Genomic DNA, 21907 nt, shown 5'->3' with positions numbered 1-21907 from the left:
CCTGTACTTTTAACAAATTATAACATATATAAGTTTCATTAGCAGCGATTTACGCAGGCTAAGCATTAAGAGGAGACTTGTAACATCAGTCTGTGCATGTGTGACCCCATCTAATGAGGCCTCTTCCAACTCTCTTTCAAAAACACTTATAGGCTTAACTCACACTCTCCTTCTAAAACACCCACAAGAAGTAAAGACCTCACCTGTCCAGCTAGAAAGGAGCCGATGAGTCTAATCAGTGTCCAGTCTCCAAAATAAAGTTTCACAACTGGCACCTCTTCGAGAAGTATCCTAAACTCCATGGAAATGGCGCCTGCGTCTTCTTGGTATTCCATAACGCTGTGTACTGACCCGCTCGATCCAAATGTTTTTACAAAAAACACAACGTCGAGCATATCACTCAATTATGATAATTGCATTCAATCACGTATCCATCCGCTACCGAAAATGACCAAGAATGGGCCAATCAGAAAGCAATTTCAAGATTGTCTGCAGAGTTCACGAGCCATCAAGAATTAGCCAATCAGACACCTGCCCACCACCTAGACACTTCGGCAAACTCCCCGTCTCCAAGACCCATAGCAACCACAGCAGCAGATTACATCTTCAGGACTAGTTAAAGAAAAGAAAGATCTTAGTATTTCTGGGCTACTACACACGACTTATACTCTGGCATGCAGTTATCTTCTAGTGTTTATTTGAGGTGAAATGTTGGTAGCAAGAGATTTTGGAAGCAGAAGGGACAGTTTAGATATTTAAAACATCTGCTTGTTTTTAACACACTGCAGTGATGTGAAAATTGCAATTGAGCATGGCGATGTGATCATGTCTGTATTTGCTGACAGTGAGTGAGGGCCATGGGGGGGAAATGATTGACAGCATTACTTAGTGTCATCATGCCTCACATCACCGGGACTGAGGTGGTGCTTCACAGTAAGAGAGGCAACTTGGTTTGGTAAACTTGCAATGTCAAGCAATTTATTTTTTGAAAAAAAAAAAAAAAAAAACAGTCTTTGAAACAGAAATACCCCCCGCAAAAAAAAAAATTGTGCGCCGGCAAAACACGCACACGCAAACACAACCAATGTGTTGGATTTTACGGTCGAATTAGATACTTTGGCTATTGTATTGGGAAAGTAAACAGGTCAAAGTTTACTCTGTAACATCCACCTTCGGTGAGGTGTGCACTGCCCTGCTATTGTTTCTGACATTACATGTGACAGGGCAACAGCCGAGTGATTCTTTTCCAACTTGAAACGGATTAAGACCTACCTGAGGGGCAGCATGGGGCAGGAGAGGCTGAATGGGCTGGCTATCCTGTCCATTGAAAAATCAAATCATGAATCACCACTTTTATGTTTGAAAGGCGTCGTCCGGCAGGTGTAGCCTACTGTGTAGGTCTTGACTTTCAGATTCTGCGCCTAAACTAGCTATATCGTATCGTCTCATCACATGATCAAATAGAGACTTGACATTGGACAAGATACATATTACCCAGCAATCATTGCATATCTGTATATGACAAAAATAACAAAGAAAATAAGAAATTATTAATTTAATTGAATCGTTTTTTTAGTTTCTATAGTGTATGTAAGATAAGCATACAGTATAATTTTGTTATAGATTGCTACTGACGATTCCCCCTAAAAATGATGAAAACCATGAGAGACAGGTTTGCCATTTTGAGGGTATATATAGCATAAGGTATCCTGGACAGTCCCAAAAAGTTATGCTTGATCACTGTCGCATTAATCTAGCTTTTTCTAACACAGCACAGGTACACTCAATTAAAGCCATTAGCAAATGAGTAAAATACACCTTTTTCAACCACAAATAAGAGATACATAACAGCGACTTCACGCAGAGGCTCTGGCCTAGGGGCCCCCTGGGCCTGGTAGGCCCGTTCGTTAATCCATCCCTGCATATGAGTTGTCATTATCCAACGTCACACAACACAGAATAAAGTTATCATCTTGCCGTCTCCGCAGCGGGAGAAAATAAATGCTGTTTGAATGCAGAGCCGCGCCGGGAGTGACCCTTCTCCTTGTCTGTGTCAGAGGCATTCTCATTTCATTTTCATTGTCCCTGTCTTAAGCCACCGATCCATGACGTTCTTAATAGATTAGGCTTCTACTGACTGTGTTCTCTTCGTTCTGAGTTGTATGTTAGAAATGTCGCAATAATTTACTTGTGGTCGTCGCGGACCACTACGGGGAACTTGCGGACCACACTTTGAGAACGACTGATCTAGACTCTAGCAGCAGTTAAGATTAAGGCACAGCATGGTTACACCTCCCTCTAGTGGTTGCAAACAGAAATATTTGCTGTTTGTTGTGATTGAGTTAAAAACATAGTTGCGGTATGTAGTCTCTCGAGTTTTGTACTTTCCGTGAACCTGACAAAGTTGTAGTGAACTGTACTACAATTATTCGGGAAGACAAAACGGCTTTGCGTAAGAGTATGGAGGCATACATGCAAGCTGTTTCGAACTCTACTCTATTCCACCAACCTCAGCTTACTGATCGAAAAACTTTCTTTTCACATGATTTTTCTCCCTGGGTGGGAGTGCACCGTTCCTGGAGGTACTGCAATACCAGGTCGATGCGTGGAGTGGACGGAGCAAGCCCCTATTCCATCTCCCAGTTCCAAAAATCAATTTAATATATGGTCCCCGGGTAGGGGACGTATCAGATATTAAACTGATAAGAACAGATACTACACTTGATCTTAGCCAAAAGGCCGAGAAGCGATGCCGGTCAGAAAGAAACGTGAACGACCACTTCCCCCGCCGTAATCTTCACGATTAGGGTAATCAAGAAACCAGTCTCGTTTCTCTTAACGAGCATGTCCAACGATTTGTTCTTTTCACATTCCATTACATGCAGCGTTTGAAAGTCCCTAGATCACTACGTTTCGTCCTTAAAGAACATGCTTTGGATGAGACGTTACACGAAGCATCCCCTCAACCAATCAGGTACGAGTATATAAAAGAAACGTTTAAGTGAATCCGACCCCCCCTGGAAAGTTCTTAAATTAATAGATATAAGTGTATCGATCACAAACATTACATCGTGGGCTCTGGAAAGTACTATGCTTTCAGATTTAAATGTTTAATTTGAGTTACAGTGAGACTCCCCCACCACCCAGCGGAGAAACGTGGAATTACAGCATAACTGATACTCGCAAGCCAATAAACTATTAGGCTAAATCAGCTGGCAGGCTAAACAGGCTGATGGGTGTTTCCCTCAACGTCCGCACTAAAGACGTTTCCCCTCTCAAGCACGTCCCATGCCTCTGGGATACAGAAGTACAGGGGGCAGAGGGTGTGACGCGAGTTGTTCCCGTTGTTTCCATCCAGTGGCAAAGGAGCTTGATCTGTATTCTCTTTCTTTCCTCTTAAATCAGAGAGAAGCCGCAAAAAATGCAACAAGACCCAGAGCAGGTTGTGGCGCGAGTTAATTTCAACACAACACGGAGGGAGAGCACCCTCCCGTTACCAACGCATGCATCTGGTGGCGGGTAGAATCCATGATCTGTCGCCCAACTTCAATTCCGCACTTAGGCCACTGTAGAAAAAGATTATTTGTTAATGTCCTTATAAAAGGAAACATACTGCTGCTGCCTTTAACCCTAAACTTTAGACTCCCAAGGCCAAGCATTTTACTAGGTTCCTCATTATACAGTAAGAGGCCAAGGTACGGCAAATGACCACACACACACACACACACACACAACACAGCAAATATTACTGCACATTACTATAATAAAGCAAGTGTTACTGTACAAGTGTTATTTAAATCCATCTTTAGTCAATTCATGTTTTTGCATCAACCCAACTGTTCATGCAACTGCAATGATTTGCTTCAAGTGAGTGAAATGAAAGACATCAGACACAAACTATGCTGAAATAAAATTAGCTTTTTGAAATAAATAAATAATATATACACACAAAATGGATATGACACAGACAATGCAGCAATATTTACACACACACACACAAAATTGACAAAGACCATCTGAAATTCCCCTTCTTTTCTTATAAGTCAGAATTCCATTACACTGCTGATGGTATTTCACATCACAATAACATTTTAGTTGGTGCACTACATCTCACACCACAACAGACTGAATATACTACTGCTATAGTAAAGGAGAACCATCCCTTTTAAAATTATTACTTTTCTTTTATCCAGTGACATATGGCTGACAACAATTTTCTGACAGGAAACTTTAGACCCATCACATTCAGGACTAAATGCACTAGACCCCAATAGCATTCCATCTGTCGACAAATCCTGGCTCAAGGAGGACACAGAAAGAGGGCTGTTCACCCCTGTGCATATGTACAAGGACATCACTGGTCAGCTCAAGAGGCGACGCGTGATGAAGTCAGGACGATGTGGTTTTACCCACCAGAACCTCCCGGCTATGTCAGCGGTGCTCTGCCAACCCTACAGCTCTTTTTTCGGAGTCACGTCTTTGTGTGGTGCCCAGTTGGATTGTAGAGGTTCTCCCTGAAGTGTCATTGAGGTAATCAGTGTGTGGGTACAGGAGGTAATGTGCACCTCCAAAAGTCTGGCTACCACCACCAGGTATAAACTCACTTCACCTGTGTTAAGAGTTATTCCATTACAGTTGAGTGCATCCAGGCATGCACATGTGTAGGGCGGCACGTACCATAAACATCAACAACGTGAGCGTGCCCTTCTACAAATGTCTGCGTGGAAGCAACAGCCTGGAATGATTCCACAAAACTCCAAACATGATTCCAGGTACAACAAGTGTGGTCTGTATACTTGTAGCAAATCAAAACATGTCATTTTTCTAATACCTTTTATTGTGACTATCAGGTCCCCACTGCAGCACAGCCCCATCATGTTTACCTGATACATTTAGTCATTTAGCAGACGCTTTTGTCCAAAGCAACGTACAAGGGAGAGAACAGTCAAGATACAAGCAATAGAGACCTAGTGTAACAATAAATACTACTTTACATAAGAAAAAAAAAAAAAAAAAAAAAAGAAGAAGTGCAGGAATGTAACTTTTGTAAGTGCAAGTTAAGTACTAGTCGAAGTGCAAGTTAGGAAGGGAGGTGCTCTCTGAAGAGTTGGGCCTTCAAGAGCTTCTTAAAAGGTAAAGAGGGACGTCCCTGTTCTGGTAGTACTAGGCAGTTCGTTCTACCAACGTGGAACTACAAATGAGAAGTCTGGATTGCCTTACTTTCACAGAAGGCAGTGCTAAACGACGCTCATTAGACGAGGGCAGGATCCTGGGTGTAACATTTGCCCTTACAAGAGCATTTTTAAGTAGGTGGGAGCAGAACCAACAATCACTCTGTAAGCAAGCATAAGTGACTTGAACTTAATGCAAGCAGCTACAGGCAACCAGTGGAGCTCAATGAGTAGCGGGGTGACGTGTGCCCTCTTTGGTTGATTGAACACCAAACGCGCTGCCGCATTCTGGATCATCTGTAGTGGTTTCACCACGCATGCCGGCAGGCCCGTTAGGAAGTCGTTGCAGTAGTCAAGGCGGGAGCTCACCAAGGTTTGCACCAGCAGCTGGGTGGCATACTGGGTAAGGTACGGCCTGATTTTGCGGATGTTGAATAGCGCAAAGCGGCACGACCGGGAGACAGAGGAAATGTGGTCAGTGAAAATCATTTGGTCATCAATAATGACCCAGAGATTTCTTGCCGTTTTGGAAGGAACAAGAGATAAGGTGTCAATATTGATATTGATGTTGTGGTGGATTGCCCGTTTGGCTGGAAAGACCATTAGTTCTGTTTTAGCCAGATTCAGCTGAAGGTGGTGATTTTTCATCCATGTGGATATATCAGCGCGACAGTCCGAGATCCACGCAGTGGTGTCCTCAGGAGGGAAAGACAGATACAGTTGAGTATCATCGGCATAGCAGTGATAGGAAAAACCTTGCGAGCGGATGATAGGGCCAAATGAGGTGGTGTAAATGGCAAAGAGAAGTGGTCCCATCATCAAGCCTTGGGGCACCCCTGTGGTGAGGCGGTGAGGTACAGACAGCGGACCTTGTCATGACACGTTGAACGAGCGCCCAGTGATGTACGATTCAAACCAGGAGTGCGCATTGCCAGAAATGCCCATACTTGACAGTATAGACAGAAGGATGCGGTGGTTGACTGTCAAGCGCAGCTGATAAGTCAAGCAGGATGAGAGCCGAGGATTGAGCTGCTGCTTTAGCTGTTTTTAAGGCCTCCGTCACAGACAACAGGGCTGTTTCGGTGGAGTGACCGCTTTTGAATCCAGGAGATTGTTCCTTGACAGGAACTCTGTGACCTGTTTGGAAGCTGCCCTCTCAATGGTTTTAGATGGGAGCGTGAGAAGTAAGACCGGCCGATAGTTTTACACCTGAGTGGGATTGAGAGACTGCTTCTTGAACAGCGGTGTTACCCGAGCCACTTTGAATAAAGAAGAAAATGTTCCAGAATTAAATGAAGCCTTGATCACCTGTGTGATTGCCGGTAAGACGGCAGGTAATCAACAGCATGTAGTAGCACGGCTACCTGTTAGGATTTTGGAAACCTCACTCTCAGTGAGAGGGGTGAAAGAAGGAAACAATGAGCCATTGACGGTTGTGCCTTTAGGGGGAGGAGATAGTTGGTTGAACCCGATGGCTGCCACTTTCTCTGCGAAAAAGGAAGCAAAGGTATCAGCAGTGAGGTTGGTAGCTGGGGGAGGAGGAGGAGGAGGAGGAGAGTAGAGTCTTGAAGGTGGAGAATAGTTTCCGAGCGTCAGGTGCACCGTTGATCTTGTCATTGTAAAAAAGTCTTCTTAGCAGCAGTGATGCTGGATGAGATGGAGGGCAGCAGTGTCTGGTAGCTTGCAATATCGTCTGGTGCTGCAGATTTGTGCCACTTTCTCTCAGCTGCTCTGAGATTGGAGCTCTGCGTTCGGAGGGTATCACTCAGCCATGAATGAGACTGGGTAGATCAAGCAGGTCTGGTGGAAAGTGGACACAAAATATCCAGGCATGAGCTCAGAGTGGAGCAGAGAGATTCTGTGGCATCATTACACCTAGGGAGGAGAAAGTGGTTAAAGGCATTGCACGGTGGAAGTGACTGACAGGAGCTCGGATGCTGTGTTTGGTGGCAAAGGACGGCACCACAGAATCTACTCGCCACTGCTGGTTGACTGCCACTCGCTGTCAGCAGCTGTTCGGGGAGACTGTGGAGGAGAAGGCCCCTGCTGATGTGCCCTCTGACTAACTGCTCGGGTTGGAGTACTTGTTCAGCCAGAGCACGGGTGAGTTTGGGCCCTTCTTTCTGCAGGACATATCCGACGATAGACCTGATCCAGTAGAAGAGGTGGTTCAGCCTGGGCAGCTCGATCCAGATGAGGCTGACAGGGCGTACCAGAGTGACGTGGAGACACATGGTGATGTGCTGGATGCCGTCCTGCCCCACATCACGCTCACCAGTGAACCTCCACTGTCCACCCTCCGGCCTTTGTGAGCAGCTGTGTGACTGCTAGAATGAAACACAGTGCAATGATTGATTTTTGCAACAACCAAAACATTTTTTTTTACACATTTTAACTTACCGCATTGGTACACTGGGGCAACACCCTCTACTGCTGCACTAAGAAGGATGATCTTGTTGATGCTGCTGTGGTACAGAGGGTGAAGATAACTAAACGCTACGCACAAGAGCAACAAGACACCAGTGCTCAGCACAGCAGGCTGATGTACACGCTCCTGAAACTGCTGTGGTTGCGCTCACCTCAAGGGTCTCGCACCAGTCCTGAGAGGGGCACCATCTTGAAGGCAGACATAAAAAAAAAATACAAAAATGGGGGGAAAATGTTTTTATTAATGAGGTCCCGATCAAAAGGCCTTGACAACAGCTACGAACAATTCACCTCTGGTGTTGACAGCTTGGAGGAGTGAGTGAGTGTGTGTGTGTAGCAGAGTACATATAAAAAATACTTTATCATGTTCAAATGACACATTGTCTATAAATAGTGCTGTGTTGTTTTTTCTTGGGGTTCCCCATTTCATGCACGCTACAAGTAACAGTGCATTGTGCAAGGTCAATAAATGAATGCAGGGAGTATATTTGTCAATCAGAAAAGTAGACAAAGTGCCATATTACTTATATTGCGTATATTGTACTTGTAAGGATATGTGCCTATCTAGTACAATGATATCAGATACTTTTGCACATATAGCTATATAAATATTAAACCATCTTTAAATCAGCCTCCCAATAGTGATAAGGGAATGCATTTAGAAGGACAATGCACTCACACAAGTATGATTTTAATATTTAATCTATTGTAATCAGTACACTCACACTTCAAGACAAATTGTACAGCATTTGCTTATACAAATGCAACTGAGATTGGTTTCTTAGACGGCCCTCATTAATGGCTTGAAGAATTGTCACAATAAACTTTATCTGAAATGGGCAAGATCACACAGCCAGATAAAGTTAGCACTTACTGTAATATTTGTGTTGAATAAAAAGCAGTAAACACCACCTACGATACAACAAGTCGGACATCAAATTATCGATTTTCTGACTGTAGACTTGACCAATTACGTTCAAGATCATATACCAGGGTTCTTGCACCATTTCAAAAGTAAAATGTAATGCTTTTTAAGACGTTTTTAAGACCTCAACAAATATGATTTAAGACCCAAAAATGTCACAATTTCTTTGGAATACTCAATTCAGGGGTGCAAACTCATCAGGAATGAAAAAGGTGACAACGATGCAAACCCCCTAGGAGGGTCCGGGGCATGCTCCCCGGGGAATATATTTTATATATAAGAACATTTTGCACATTTTAAAGTTCAATGCATCAATCTGGTGCACTTTGACAACAAAATGATGAGGCTAGATCTATGAAGAACTTTGTGCTGTTATAAACAATTTTGTGCTCTGGTAACAGTTTAATCATAAACATTCCTGTGTTGAATGTTGCACGGGCACAGGCCAACCCAACCTGCCTCTAGTTGAGCCACAGTAATGGCATCCTCCTCCTAAAATTCTCTCATTCTGAAAACAAACTGATGTACGAGAGTGGTAAATTTGTTCAGTTGCAGTGAAGCGCCTGGCAGTAGAAAACGGGTCAGTGTTTCAGATTACATAGGGACGTGTGGTCAGGGGAGGCAGAGCCTCATAAAAAGTAAAACACTAAATAAATTAATATGTATCTACTGATCTGTGCTTTAAATAAAATGTTTGTATGATTCCGATCATTTTTATAATCAAAATCGCTGAATTTGACCATGAGCATGTTCCAGTTCAAACAGAGGCGACTCGCGAGGTGAGGCAGCAACGAGCTGCGCCTCATCTTAGATTGTGCAATCCCTCACACACTGGGTTGAGCACATGCCTTTTGCTTTTTCATTGTCCGTCATCACTGAAATATTTGTAGACACTGTTATTATATGTCGTTTGTATCCATAGAATAGGTAATGTAATGTATTTCACGTATGTGAAGAAGCTATTTAGTCTTGCTGATCTGTCATAAAACCACAGTGAAAAAGCACATAGGGGAGGCAAACGTAACCTCTGCCTCAATGAAGGGGGCATGCGAGAGCCTGGAAAATGGTCTTCCAATCCAGTGAAGTGGCGAATACATAATGGGAGACCAATGCCAGAGCTAAAAGGTTTGCTTTAAACGACAGGACAGAAGATAACTTTAGCAGCTAAACTCCAGACCAAACTCGCCTGACGGCCATGTCTTATGTAAATGTACATTTTTCGGCGTTTTCACGCTTAGATTTGGTAAAAGTTACCGAGAAAAAGACACTGTACTATCCGATAACACCGTTATTGTAACCAGCAAAAATGGTTGATGTGATTTGCGAGGCGTCTGTCAGCCAACTGTCTGACTTTAGCACGTTAGCCTACGTTAGATAGCATAAAGTTATTGCAGCGTACCAACGTTACACGTTACCGTAAATGCCATCTTAAAAAGGCCGCTCGAAACCAACGCTTTCACCCGAAAGACATGTCTTGTAATTCACCTGTCAATTACGGCATTGAGGCATCTACCTTCCATTTCGAACAGACCAGAAGACTCTAAATAAAAAGCGTGTCATGGTGACATGGGTTGGCCAAACAAACAAGCTTCAAAGAAATATTCATGACAGCTTGCGTTCACAGATTACTTGGAGATACCCAAGTGTGTGTGTGTGTGTGTGTGTGTGTCGAACCTCACATCGACCACCGCGTAATGGCGATGTCTGTAGCCGACGTACCGTAAACAGCTATTAAATTGCGGAGACTCATTTCACACAATACTAAATTAATCAACTATTAGATGTTTTACGATGCGCCACTGTGCTTTCTCATCGTCATTAAGCGCACCGGCAAAAAAATGTATACCTACAGCAACTTTAAGTGAAATTTAAGACAATTTAAGACCTTAATTACCCGAATTTTAATTTAAGACATTTTAAGACTTTTTAAGGACCCGCGGGAACCCTGCAACAGCAGCAACCTCAACCAAACATTTCCCTAGCTGTTCTACTTCTGATAAGACTATGCTGTCAACTGTCGGCTGGGTTTCAGGTCATCATCCTGTTGCCGCAGCCAAGTGCCGTAATATTCTGTAAAGGCTCTGATTGTGAATGTATAGTTATTTGAGCGATTAGCTGCATGGACCCTGAGGAAACAGCAGTCCAAAACCATGAGTGCCTCTTCCTCCCTCGAGCTTCAGTGGGGAGATGACATTTCAGGGTTGGTGAGCAGAGTGTATTTTGAGGGGAAAAGTTAATTCATGGTGCACATTTTTTTTTTTTCCTTCCCTCAAAATATATTCTACTTTTCTGTTTGAAAAGTTAACATGGTGGCAAAAGAGTGCAGTCAGTCACCACAAACAGCATCTAACCCGGGTCTTGGGGGCAATAGCCATGCACTCTAACCATGGCACGAGAGACAGAGGTTCACTGGGATGGCAGGCAGAGCACATGCTACTGAAGTCACAGTTCACACATCATCTCCCATCTCATCTCTCCAGCTTCATCTCTGGAGTGTATTATGGAGGGAGCTTTCTTATTTTGGGCTTCTTCAGGAACTTGGGCCCGGACAGTTTAGCATGATTAAACAAAACAACTCAATTGCACTAGAGAATTAAAGCAGTGCTACTTTAACACCAAAATGCTGAGGTGCAGAGGCATGATCTACAGACATGTGTAATTATTTCATGCTGCATTGATACATAACACCTCAGTATTAATGATGAGCATAATTGAATTGTTTTAGTCTAAAAAAAATCCTGTGAAAATTCGATCAACAAATAATGTTAATTACATTTTGAATAGTTCAAAGTAGTTCTGTTGGTTATTACGAACTGCAACGGTTCACATACTTGTTTCTAATTGTGAATCCTTTATTGCATGAATTGTGTAAATAATGACAAAGTGGAACAGTTTAGGAACTCTGACATCCTTATTGAGCTAATGTATTATTTACTTACATGAAAATCATACTAAGATTTGAATTAATTAAGCAAAAAGCTCAGTCCAAATGGGTTCTTAAACCTTATTTCCAGCAAATGATGTACTGAAGAACCAGATTAGATGATCATCATTTTACAATGATTTTTAAAAAAATAAACTACTACCATACTGAGAAATCACACTGCCCGAGACTCTTTTCAATCCATCAGTAGCACGTAAAAGATTTTTACAAGTCAAAGTGCTTCTTGTAAGAATACACGGACAATCCATTATGCAGTCTTTGTCTCTTCAATTTACATAGATTACATAGATGTTTAATGGAATTAGGAAAGGAATTAATGCCAAGGTCTGCTTGGTCACTATAGCTATAAGATGCACCACCCAAGTACAGCAGTTTTTAATCAATTCCTTACCTACGACACCCCAAACCATATTTGACCTGCAAACACACGAGTTGGACACAGTTGCTGTATAATCTATACCACATACAGAATCATGCAGGATATTTTAGGGGTGTATCATATAGCCCTTCACCACTGCACTCTGCAAAACATTAAACTAAAAACATCACTTATTTTTAACAACTGTATCAGGGGAGAGCGCGAACGCAGTCCCCCACTACCAGAAATTATGCAATCGAGATTCCCACATTTGGGGAATTCGCATAGGTCAGCACAGCCGGAGTGCAATGGCTGAGCCTCGCCATGGGTGAACCACCTTCTTGATCATGGTGTCTCCCTTGCCAGGTAAGTATGAGTTGTTATGGGCGACCGATGGGACCTGATTCAATGCTATACATTTCACCTTAATGGTACAACTACGACTGAATTTTCAATCAAATATTGGTCTGTAATCTTCTGACAATAGGCAACATGATGATGTCGGAATACAAATATTCTGTTCAGTTAAGATGTTTATTAAAAGATAAATCTCATTTGCTTTTCATTGTGGTGCATCATGGAATCAGACCTGGGGACAGGCTAACATCCCTATAGCCAATACGAGTAAACAAGTAGAAGTATTTGCCTGCATTTACCTTCAGTAGCTACAATCAATGTGAAATGGGATTAAAAGACAATGGTACAACAACAACGTTTCATCCTCGGACATAATTTCGGATCACAAACTTTGTAGAAAGCCAGCGTTTCATGTTTTCATTTGTAAACCTGCCAGGATAGCAGCCAGCTTGGTCGTCATTACCGACATTCAAATGTACCGCGCATTTGTCCGATGAAATGTTCAAATTGTGTAAAGCGGTCTTTCAGATTTCCGCAATTATACAATGGCACTTTATTTTTAATAATTTCGTAGAGAATAATTGAAATTTAACAAACATTACTTTAGTTTAACTCCGGAATCCCCTAAACCATTTCCGGTGCAATCCGTATAATATTCCGACTGGCACCATTTTCCACAAACCATTTTTTTGTTTACGTTCTTACCATCTTATAAGTATACGGGGTTCTGAAACTTAGCACCATACAAAAATAACTTGTCAAATAATCGTTCATTATATACGTCCATGGCACAAATCTTGCACATTTGGCCAATCCCTCAATAGCTGATTCGGTAGTCATTAAATACATCAGAACATGAGTACTCAACATGACAGTGGTCCCTGACCTTTCAAAGTAACTTATGTTGACCATTTTAACATTCCGACTGGCATCCTCTACTACAAACCGTCCATATTCCCATGCTTCAAGTAGTTGCGGTTCTGAAACATAGCACGTATATCGGCTAACCCATTAAAACGCAGGCTACAAACATACCGGCTATGTAACAATCTCTGACTAGCTAATTCAGAGAGACATTCAAAGACCTAGGAAAAGAACTACTCATTCCTGACCTTTCAAAGTAACTTATTTATACAATGTATCCCCGTTATAGATAAATATAGATTATCCATAAACCGTAGTCTTCTCGCTTACATCCAGAACTAATTCAACGAAGTGACGTCTCTTCATAACGCTGGCAACGTTGAATACGGCATCAACCAGCATAGCTCACTTAACGCCAATTAATCACTGTGTTACTTCGCCATTGTCATTCACAAGTATGTTCTTCCCGGGTGGGAAGTGCACCGTTCCTGGAGGTACTGCAATACCAGGTCGATGCGTGGAGTGGACGGAGCAAGCCCCTATTCCATCTCCCAGTTCCAAAAATCAATTTAATATATGGTCCCCGGGTAGGGGACGTATCAGATATTAAACTGATAAGAACAGATACTACACTTGATCTTAGCCAAAAGGCCGAGAAGCGATACCGAAGAACAGTCCAGGCAAGGTATATGGTTCTACGCCGCGAATTTCACGAGGACGGGCGGCATGAAACATACCGAAATTTCACGGTAGCACACAACGTACATGCTTTCTATTGTGTATTAGCATGTTTAGCAATGTCACCTCCAAATGATAAACACACCAGGACCATTTTTGTGTTGATCACGTCTGTAGTGGAAGTTATTACCATAAAATCATCGGATCAACCAATCATATTCGAGAAGTTGGAAAACACCAAGCATCTTAATTTACACACATCTTACTTTCAATTCTTTAAACGGTATACTAGGCTACAAAACACAGCAGCGTTAAATACAGAACACGCAACTATAAGGCTAAATTGTTTTAAATTCCACGTGTTAAACGTAATGCTTGAATGCTCTACTCCACCAAGTGGCAGAACATTGACATAACATGTCAATGTTAATGTTAATGGAAATAGGCCTCAAAGTAACCAAAAACAAAAAAGGTGTCTAGCCCCATGGTCAACTCATTTTGACTACCAAAACACCTTCAAATCCTCGTTTCTCAGTATTTTCAATTGAAGAATTCAGGGCATTTATATCCTGCTTTGAGCAATACAAAACTGACTATTTTTCTAAAAGTATACAAATCTGTCAGAAGATGCGAAATCCTACTCATTGATATTTTGACGTAGAGAGGAAAAGTTAAGTTTTGCGATTGACGTTTAATGACAAAACAAGCCATGGCAGTGTGATGTTAACCACACATTAAAGGCAAACAACAGATAGCCCTACTTCAATTCACTTTATTTACTGAACACATTTATTTCTGATTAACCTCCCGTAGTTTGTCGAACACTAACTAACTACCAGACTGCACCGACAACTACAGTAAACACTGATAGCTTGCAAACTCGTCACCCCCAAACCCGCGCCTTATAATTTTGGTTGCAATTCAAGTCCATCCAAAATGGCCGTCGTGGAGCGATTTCACGGTCATACCACCATGTCTATGCATACCACACCGACTCCTGGGTAGGGGAATGTAGCCTATCAAGCCCTGAACTCTACTCCCCCCCCCCCCCACACACACACACACAATTAAGAGACAGGAGTGGACCATGACTCTCAAACACTTCATCACAATATGAAGTGGCCAGACAGACACAATAATCATTTAAGGCAAGCCAATGTGAACGGACTATTTCGAAAAGTACCTGCCAACATTACTACTAAACGATGAATGCACCGTACCAATACTGTAGGCCATTTTACACGCCTGAGATTATAGTGATTTCCACCAGTCGCTCAACATACAAAACTTGCCATTAAAACTTGATAAGACACAAAACTAAATTGCACTGCTTACCTCACCCGATTAAGAGAACATTTTCACAAACATTTCATAATTCGTTTCAATTACGCAACCTACCGTGTAATCCCCTCCGTACAACAAATCCGTTTCAATACACGAAACATTTAATATTTGTTGTTTTAAGGCTCTTATGGCGAACTTAATTTGACAAGGCGACATAGACCTGGAATCTCTGTTAGCCGACACAAATTCCAAACATTACTACAACCAAATTCAATGTAGATCTACTTTCTTTAAAAAAGAAAAAAAAGGTCACAATAATTAGTCAACAACTATGTAGCCTAGAGAAATAGAGGTCAAGTGAATAAAGCGGGAACAGCGGAGTATGCTGCCCTGCTAGGCCACATGTATCGAAATAAGTCGGCCTACGCTAGCCTACAATATGACAAGAATGACCGGTTTCACCAAACCATGCATTAATATAAGCCTAGTGTAGGATGGTTGACCTGGCCGTACCTTACAGTCATTTAACAGAAATACTAGGCAAATAAACAGCTAACTATGGTAAATAAAATAAAAACTCCCTAAACATTTCACCTACCATGACATCCTCGGTAGCCTACGGGTGGACCGACACGTGCAATTAGCCGAAGCCATCTTGCCTTTCACAAGTCGAGAAGCACAACGCGTTTAGCTAAAATTATATCTTGCTAACATATTCAGTCAATTTGGCGGAACCCAACAAACCTCGTCGAAAATTGAAGCTAAAACTGCTGTGGGTCACCTAAACTATATCGCCACAGTCAGATGGAACAATGATGAAAAGCCTCTAGTTGTTACTTACCACTTTTTTTACGTTCCTCCATTCCAGCCAACAATTCCCGGGTGCGCTTACAGTTAAACGAAGCTTCAGGCCAGCCTTCTGCGATACAAATTATTGCAAGCTAAATTCCATCGGTTGATGTAACAAGTGTTGTAACGAATACTTTAGTCTGTTCCTCTATTAAGAAGAGTTCGTCACATTTCACTTCGACCAACTGTGAAGGTCAAAGTTAGGATAGGAATCGAGAACCGTTTCCCATTGGATCAATTCCTTGGAATCGTTAGCCAAAGCTGCGGCTTCTTAACTGAGTTAGAGAATGAGGCCCATTGTTCAGTTACTTACCAGGGTGTGAGTTTTAGAATGTGAAATGACTGTTCACCCTAAAATGTATCAATGTGAAAACATTCATAATTAAGGTTCTAGACATGAGGCTGGACCACTGTGTTAAATATAGAGGGGGATTCATTAATTTGATCTATTCAAATTTATGTAACCCTTCAGGCAGGAGTGACGTATTCATATGGTTAGAATAGTTTCAAAATTCACAAATAAAAGTCACGTGATGCATACATATATTTGCTGATTCACAAATGGCCATGCTGTTACATTTATTTACAGACCAGCGTGCAGCGTGCATTCACAAACCGCTCCCCAGCCCTGCATTTATTTGTGGATTTTTGATTCTTTCACAATGTGAAATACGTCACTCCTGCCTGAAGGTTACATACATTTAAAACGACTTAGTCGAATTTACGTTCGTGTGATTGGCTGAAATTGTAAGAGACATATGATTGTCCTTTGAACAAAATTAATTTGTGAATCAAGCCATGTCAGGAAAGTCTCAATAGTCCTCAAATAAATGCAAAGATGTTCTCTAATAGCGAGCGCTTTGTAACACGTTCGTTATTCTGTCCACATCGATATATTTCTTAGTTGGAAAAAAAATCCCAAACATTAAAGAGGACACTGCAACTACCCACTTGTAATCATAAAATAACCTGACTTGAGGCTACACAAATGTGGCAATAGCTTAGGCAACAAACACGGGCTACTAGAAGTGATATAAATCATCCCCCATGAATGCTTACATTAGCAGGAACATAACAGAAAATACCAAATAAGCAAGCATTTGTAGCTAATAATTTAGGACAACTAAAGGCACAACTTTGCTTGAAAGTGTAGATGGTCCAATCTTGAAGCAGAGAAAAGTGTCCACCTAGGCAGATTTGTGAGTGGTATAGAACTTGAGAACTGAGTTTCTCAAATAGTATTATTTGATCAGCACTTAGCAATAAACATGTGTTCAATTATATCTGGATCTGGGCCATTATTCACTTCCTTAAATGTGCTGAAAGCAATGGTACTAATTCTCAGAAAGACTTGCTCGTTCTGTCAACGAATTTTGTTCATCAAAAATAATTGAGGAAGAAATGTTTGTGTTTTTGTATTTGAGTATTGAGTATTGTATGGTGGTTGTGTATGGCAGATCATGAAGAATGGATCAGCACTGGTCTGTACCTGTCCCCTGGTATGAAGACAGATATTGAGTTTCCCCCACACCTTGTGGGCAAAAATTGGATGGTAAGCAAAAAATATTACGGCCATTTCAGCCACTACGAAGCCATTTTGTAATACTTTGTAAAACACCGTTTCATATTACTCAACCTGTTTCCTGCCTCCCCCAGGTGCAGATTGGCTGCCAGTCTGACAACTTTAGGAAAAAAGATGTGTTGAAACGAGCACCAGTGGTGTGTGAGCGCTTCCCTGTGGACGATGACATAGTGCAGGTGTGGAACCTCTGGGGAGGTCTCATCTATTTAGTCGCCCCACCAAAATTTCAAGTGCAGCGGGGCGCGGAGATAGTTGTACGGACAGCTGTTCAAGCACCGTATTATAAGTCTGGTAAGGACTAATAAATGGCATGCTTTTAACATCCCACTCATAGGATTTGCAATGCCTAAACTGGGACTGGAAATTGACTTCAAATGTTTAAATGTTTAATGTTTATAAAATTTTCTTTTGGGTGTACTGGGAACTTTAGTATGACATGTACCATTAACACTTGATGAAGACAGTAACTGCAATCAACAAAATTATGTTTCTTAATCAAAGTGATGAATCTGTAACATGTAACAATGAGTTTAGGAATATAAACTATTAAGTGAAATATTTCTGTAACATGCATCAATGTATGTATGATTAGTAATTTTGCATAGGGTCACATGGATTAGTTGGAAATCTTATAGATGACAGTGCTGAAGGGCCAAAATAATGTATGTAATCATGTAGATTAAAGATCGTTTTCATGCAAGCTTTTCATCAATGAAAATATGCTGTGATAAGGATGCAAATTGAAATGATGTTCTGGTCTTCATCATGTCATTCCCAGGGGAGACTACTGTATACCACTGGCTCATGAGTATTAGGGGTTACCCTGCACCCTGGGCTGAGCTGGAGTTTGAGAACCTTATTATCACTCTTAACTCTGAGTTCATCAGAGACCTGGAACGACCAGATTTAGTAGCTGAGCAGTGGGATGCAGTCATGAGGGGTATGGCTGACCTGGCAGCCAAACCTGCCAAGTTTCCACGCAAGGAGCGGTTTGTGGCAGATGTACAGATCTCAGCTGGTGTGTGTAATGCTTTTGTGATCTCATTAAGTGCTCATACCTGTGTGGAATATGTTTTGGTTGATGGCAGAAATTATAAACAAATTATCCAATAAGTAAATAAGATGGCATTAAAAACCATGATTCAACCTTTGTTTTTTTTGCCTTTAAAAGGATTCATGCATGCTGGCTACCCAATCATGATGCAAGCCCCATCAGCCCCTGACCTCCTGAAGCTAACTGGCAAAAAGGATCCATGGGGACCAATCCATGAGTTAGGCCACAACCAGCAGTTGCATGTCTGGGAGTTTTCTTCCCACACCGGCGAGGCCACCAATAACCTGTGGTCAGTGTTCATATTGGAGACGGTGTATGGGCTGCAGTGGAGTGATGCCCTTGGGGAACTGAAACCCTCAAACCGATCTCGTCGGATCCAGGATTATATTAAAGGAGGCCGTAAACTGGAAGACTGGAGCGTGTTTGTGGCACTTGAAACCTACTTGCAGGTATATTGTGTGTGTGTGTGACAAATCTGAGTTTGAGTCTAGATTCTATCCATACAGAGTAGGCCCTTGGGGGCGCAAATCCAGACAAAGACCTGTTGAACATTGTGATTCATAAAACATTAATGATAAGCTGTTCAAGTTAACATAAATATCCCTAATGACAAGCTAGTGAAAAGGCATTAGTATTTATAGTATTTATGTTTATTTCCCTTCCTTCCTCAAACATGAATCCATCGATATTGCGAGCCAGTTTTGGAATCTTCTTCGCATCTACCATTATTATAAAAAATATCCTTTACTGTTGAGAATCTAAGCTGGAAGTTGAATTTTATAAAGTAAGGTCAGCTGCCATTTCTGTCATTGCTTTTGCAATCTGGCAGTATGCTTGCTTGTGAGCTGCCTAAAACATTATCTTGCTATTAGATTGAGCAAAACTTAGTCCAGTGACCAGCTTAGTCTAGCTGTAATTATTCTTGGACATAACTCAATGATGTTTGTCAAGGTACCACATTTTCTTAGATAGTTAAGATATAGATCTGACTTTTGGTGGTAGTATGCTGGAAAAGGTCTTGCCAGAGACCATACACTGAGACCCAGATATACCATGACTGAAGACAACTCTACTCTGCTTTCTCTCCAGTGGTTGCCTGTCAATATGTTGCTTGTCAGACATGTATCATTGACAAGGTTGTGGTCAGTTTAGAATCAAAACAGTTTTGTCCTATGTTATGTATAATGCAAAGGCTGACAATTAGACTGGGTTGCATAGAATTAATATGAAAACATTTTCAATTTCAACATTGAGCGCTGTGATACTTTATAGCCTGTCATATAATCTGTTTTGCCAGCTCCAGGAGAAGTTTGGCTGGGATGCCTTTAAGAGGTTCTTCGGTGCCTACCACAACATGGAGGGAGTGCCACATGACAAAACAGGGAAGATGAACACATTTGTTGAGACCTTTTCCAAAGTGGTGAACAGGAACCTGACATCCTTCTTCAAGGCCTGGGGCTGGCCAATAGAGGCTGCCACTGAGGAGAAGCTCTCAGGTCTGCCTGCCTGGAGTGATCATCCAATGGCCCAGTATGCCTGAGAGAGGACAAGCGGTTTAACGCTGATGGATCTTCATAGCTTGTTAAGGACTATTAGTGTGTGATGTTTTATATTGGGTGCTGGATACTATGTGGGTTATCACCTGAACCTCTATTTAGCATAAGCATTTGTATTAAGCATGGGTGTACTGGCATAAATGGTATCAGTTTACAACAGGGATCAAGCAAGCGTATTCTGGCCATGTTTGGGGATTGGTATTATGTTCAACTTTGTACCTTTATAAATGGTTATGTTACTTTCTAACGTATTCTATTTCAAATATATTCTATATCACTGCTCAAGTTATCATAGTATCTGTAATCTTACTGCAAATGATTGATGTCATAATTAAAATACAATGCCCAATTTCATTTCATTTCATTTCAACTACAAATATAATCAACAATGGGCTCCAGTGTCTGTGACATTCAATGCAGATGACAAAGGTTTATTTCAACACACACAACTGAGAAAATGTGAAGTAAGCTAAGTGGAAAGTGTGCAACAGGTTTGTTATTATAATTATACTAGGTCCCTAGTGATGAAAGAATGACAACAATACCAGACCAGACCAGAGTTTCATTCATAAAATAAAAGGGATGTAATTATGTTAAATATAGGAGGATGTGAGAATAGCAATAGTAAGACGCCAATGATTAAGAAATGTAGCGTTTTAGCTTAGAATGAGGTGTAGAGAGGCAGAGATTTCAGAAAACAATGATCTTCGTTCTCCATACACCCACTCCAGAGCCTCAGGGGTACAACACTCGGGAAAACCCCTGCACATTACAGGGGACGACTGTACAACTGCTTCCCCACATTTTCTGAAACTAGGTCTAATTGAAACTGGGTCTAATTTTTTCAGAACTCTACACACAATTCACAAAACTCCTGCAAAATGAAACACTACATTCAAAACTCAATAATCCCTTTTCAAAATCAAGCTGTGTCAAATGGTAAACATCTATTCATAGGGTTAGACTTTTTCAAAACACTCACTACATACTAGTCAAGTGCAATCAATCTAAACCACTCCTGTCTTTGTAAGGCTAATGCATTTTGCAGTTACATTGTTTTACAGAGTGCATTTCACAGAAGAATCTGACCAAAGCCAGTTACCAGAGACTGTATATAGAAATACAAAACAAAACAAAAGGATTGCACTGTAGACCAAAGTGTTGGACTCACACAGTGCACCTTTTTCAGTTTCAGTACTATAATGTACATTATACAAATTAGTTTGCTTAAAAAAAACTTAATTACAGCAAACTGAAATGTATTTACACAACACATAATAGCTAGGCTAATTATGGTGCAGAGGGTTGTAACAGTCAACGCATTACCATAATATCTGTAGTTGTACTGCAAATTGGCTGAACGAATGAAATGCCTGCCAAACAAGACCCAGTGTTAAACCTCACAACCCATTTACTTACCTGAGAATAGGGGAGGGCAGTGGGTCTCTTTCCTGCTTCAGGGAATCCCCCTGATCTGACTGAACATGTCAGTGGCACTCTTCGATAATTAAGTGTATGACAACTGCATTGTTTACACTGTAAAGTCTCATACTGGCACACTTTGATCAGGTGTGCTTAAAGATGGGATCGATACAAAACATGCGGGGCAGGGGGGTTCCAGGTGCAAGTCTGAGAACCACTGGGGCAGAGGATTTTTTCAGTTTTTTTTTGCAACAGTTGTTTTTTTGTGGGTCATGCACGTATCAGGAGATACATACGTTTATGTAGTTAATGCTGCCCATTTGTTGGTTCATGAAGGGAAGTCAGGTATACCTAACTTTTGCTGCACAGGTAAGATGAATGCATTATGAAATGCTAAAGTGATTATTTAAAACTGCTGGGGGAAACAGGTAACACA

At 41.5% G+C, this 21907-nt stretch overlaps 1 protein-coding gene, 1 long non-coding RNA gene and 3 other non-coding genes across 7 annotated transcripts; 1 reads left to right on the top strand and 4 right to left on the bottom strand.

Moving 5' to 3' along the window:
- Positions 1-2560: 2560 nt before the first annotated feature.
- On the bottom strand, positions 2561-2751 carry LOC116221971. The gene has a single exon (XR_004164392.1). It is a non-coding gene; the product is annotated as a U2 spliceosomal RNA (small nuclear RNA).
- LOC116221789 lies at positions 2566-16281 on the bottom strand. 3 transcript variants are annotated; one of them, XR_006152565.1, is made up of 3 exons: positions 7572-8591; positions 7385-7498; positions 2566-3566 (listed from the first exon to the last, which is right to left on the bottom strand). It is a non-coding gene; the product is annotated as an uncharacterized LOC116221789 (long non-coding RNA). The 3 variants fall into 3 exon arrangements; XR_006152564.1 differs by lacking the exon at positions 2566-3566 and adding an exon at positions 15850-16281 and having other exon boundaries at positions 6971-7498; positions 7572-7787; XR_006152566.1 differs by lacking the exon at positions 7385-7498.
- Positions 12036-12199, bottom strand: LOC116221965. Its single transcript, XR_004164386.1, has one exon. It is a non-coding gene; the product is annotated as a U1 spliceosomal RNA (small nuclear RNA).
- LOC116221972 lies at positions 13519-13709 on the bottom strand. The gene has a single exon (XR_004164393.1). It is a non-coding gene; the product is annotated as a U2 spliceosomal RNA (small nuclear RNA).
- Positions 16282-16749: 468 nt separating the features above from the next.
- LOC105909265 (TRPM8 channel-associated factor homolog) lies at positions 16750-20033 on the top strand. The gene is made up of 5 exons (XM_012837879.2): positions 16750-17409; positions 17514-17730; positions 18218-18457; positions 18611-18942; positions 19791-20033. The coding sequence occupies exons 1-5, from the start codon at positions 17308-17310 to the stop codon at positions 20031-20033; spliced, it is 1134 nt and encodes a 377-aa protein (XP_012693333.2). The 5' UTR covers positions 16750-17307.
- Positions 20034-21907: the final 1874 nt, after the last annotated feature.

The sequence above is a fragment of the Clupea harengus genome, chromosome 9 (genome assembly GCF_900700415.2).
Source record: "Clupea harengus chromosome 9, Ch_v2.0.2, whole genome shotgun sequence".
In the NCBI taxonomy this organism is placed as follows: Eukaryota; Metazoa; Chordata; class Actinopteri; order Clupeiformes; family Clupeidae; genus Clupea; species Clupea harengus.
This window is presented reverse-complemented; position numbering and strand designations above follow the sequence as displayed.

Bases quoted from the DNA above. Each gene is read 5' to 3' on its own strand.
- LOC105909265 (XM_012837879.2), top strand. From the start codon at position 17,308: ATGGCAGATCATGAAGAATGGATCAGCACTGGTCTGTACCTGTCCCCT. The intron at 17,410-17,513 runs GTAAGCAAAAAA...TGCCTCCCCCAG, and splicing joins TTGTGGGCAAAAATTGGATG to GTGCAGATTGGCTGCCAGTC. The intron at 18,943-19,790 runs GTATATTGTGTG...CTGTTTTGCCAG, and splicing joins CACTTGAAACCTACTTGCAG to CTCCAGGAGAAGTTTGGCTG.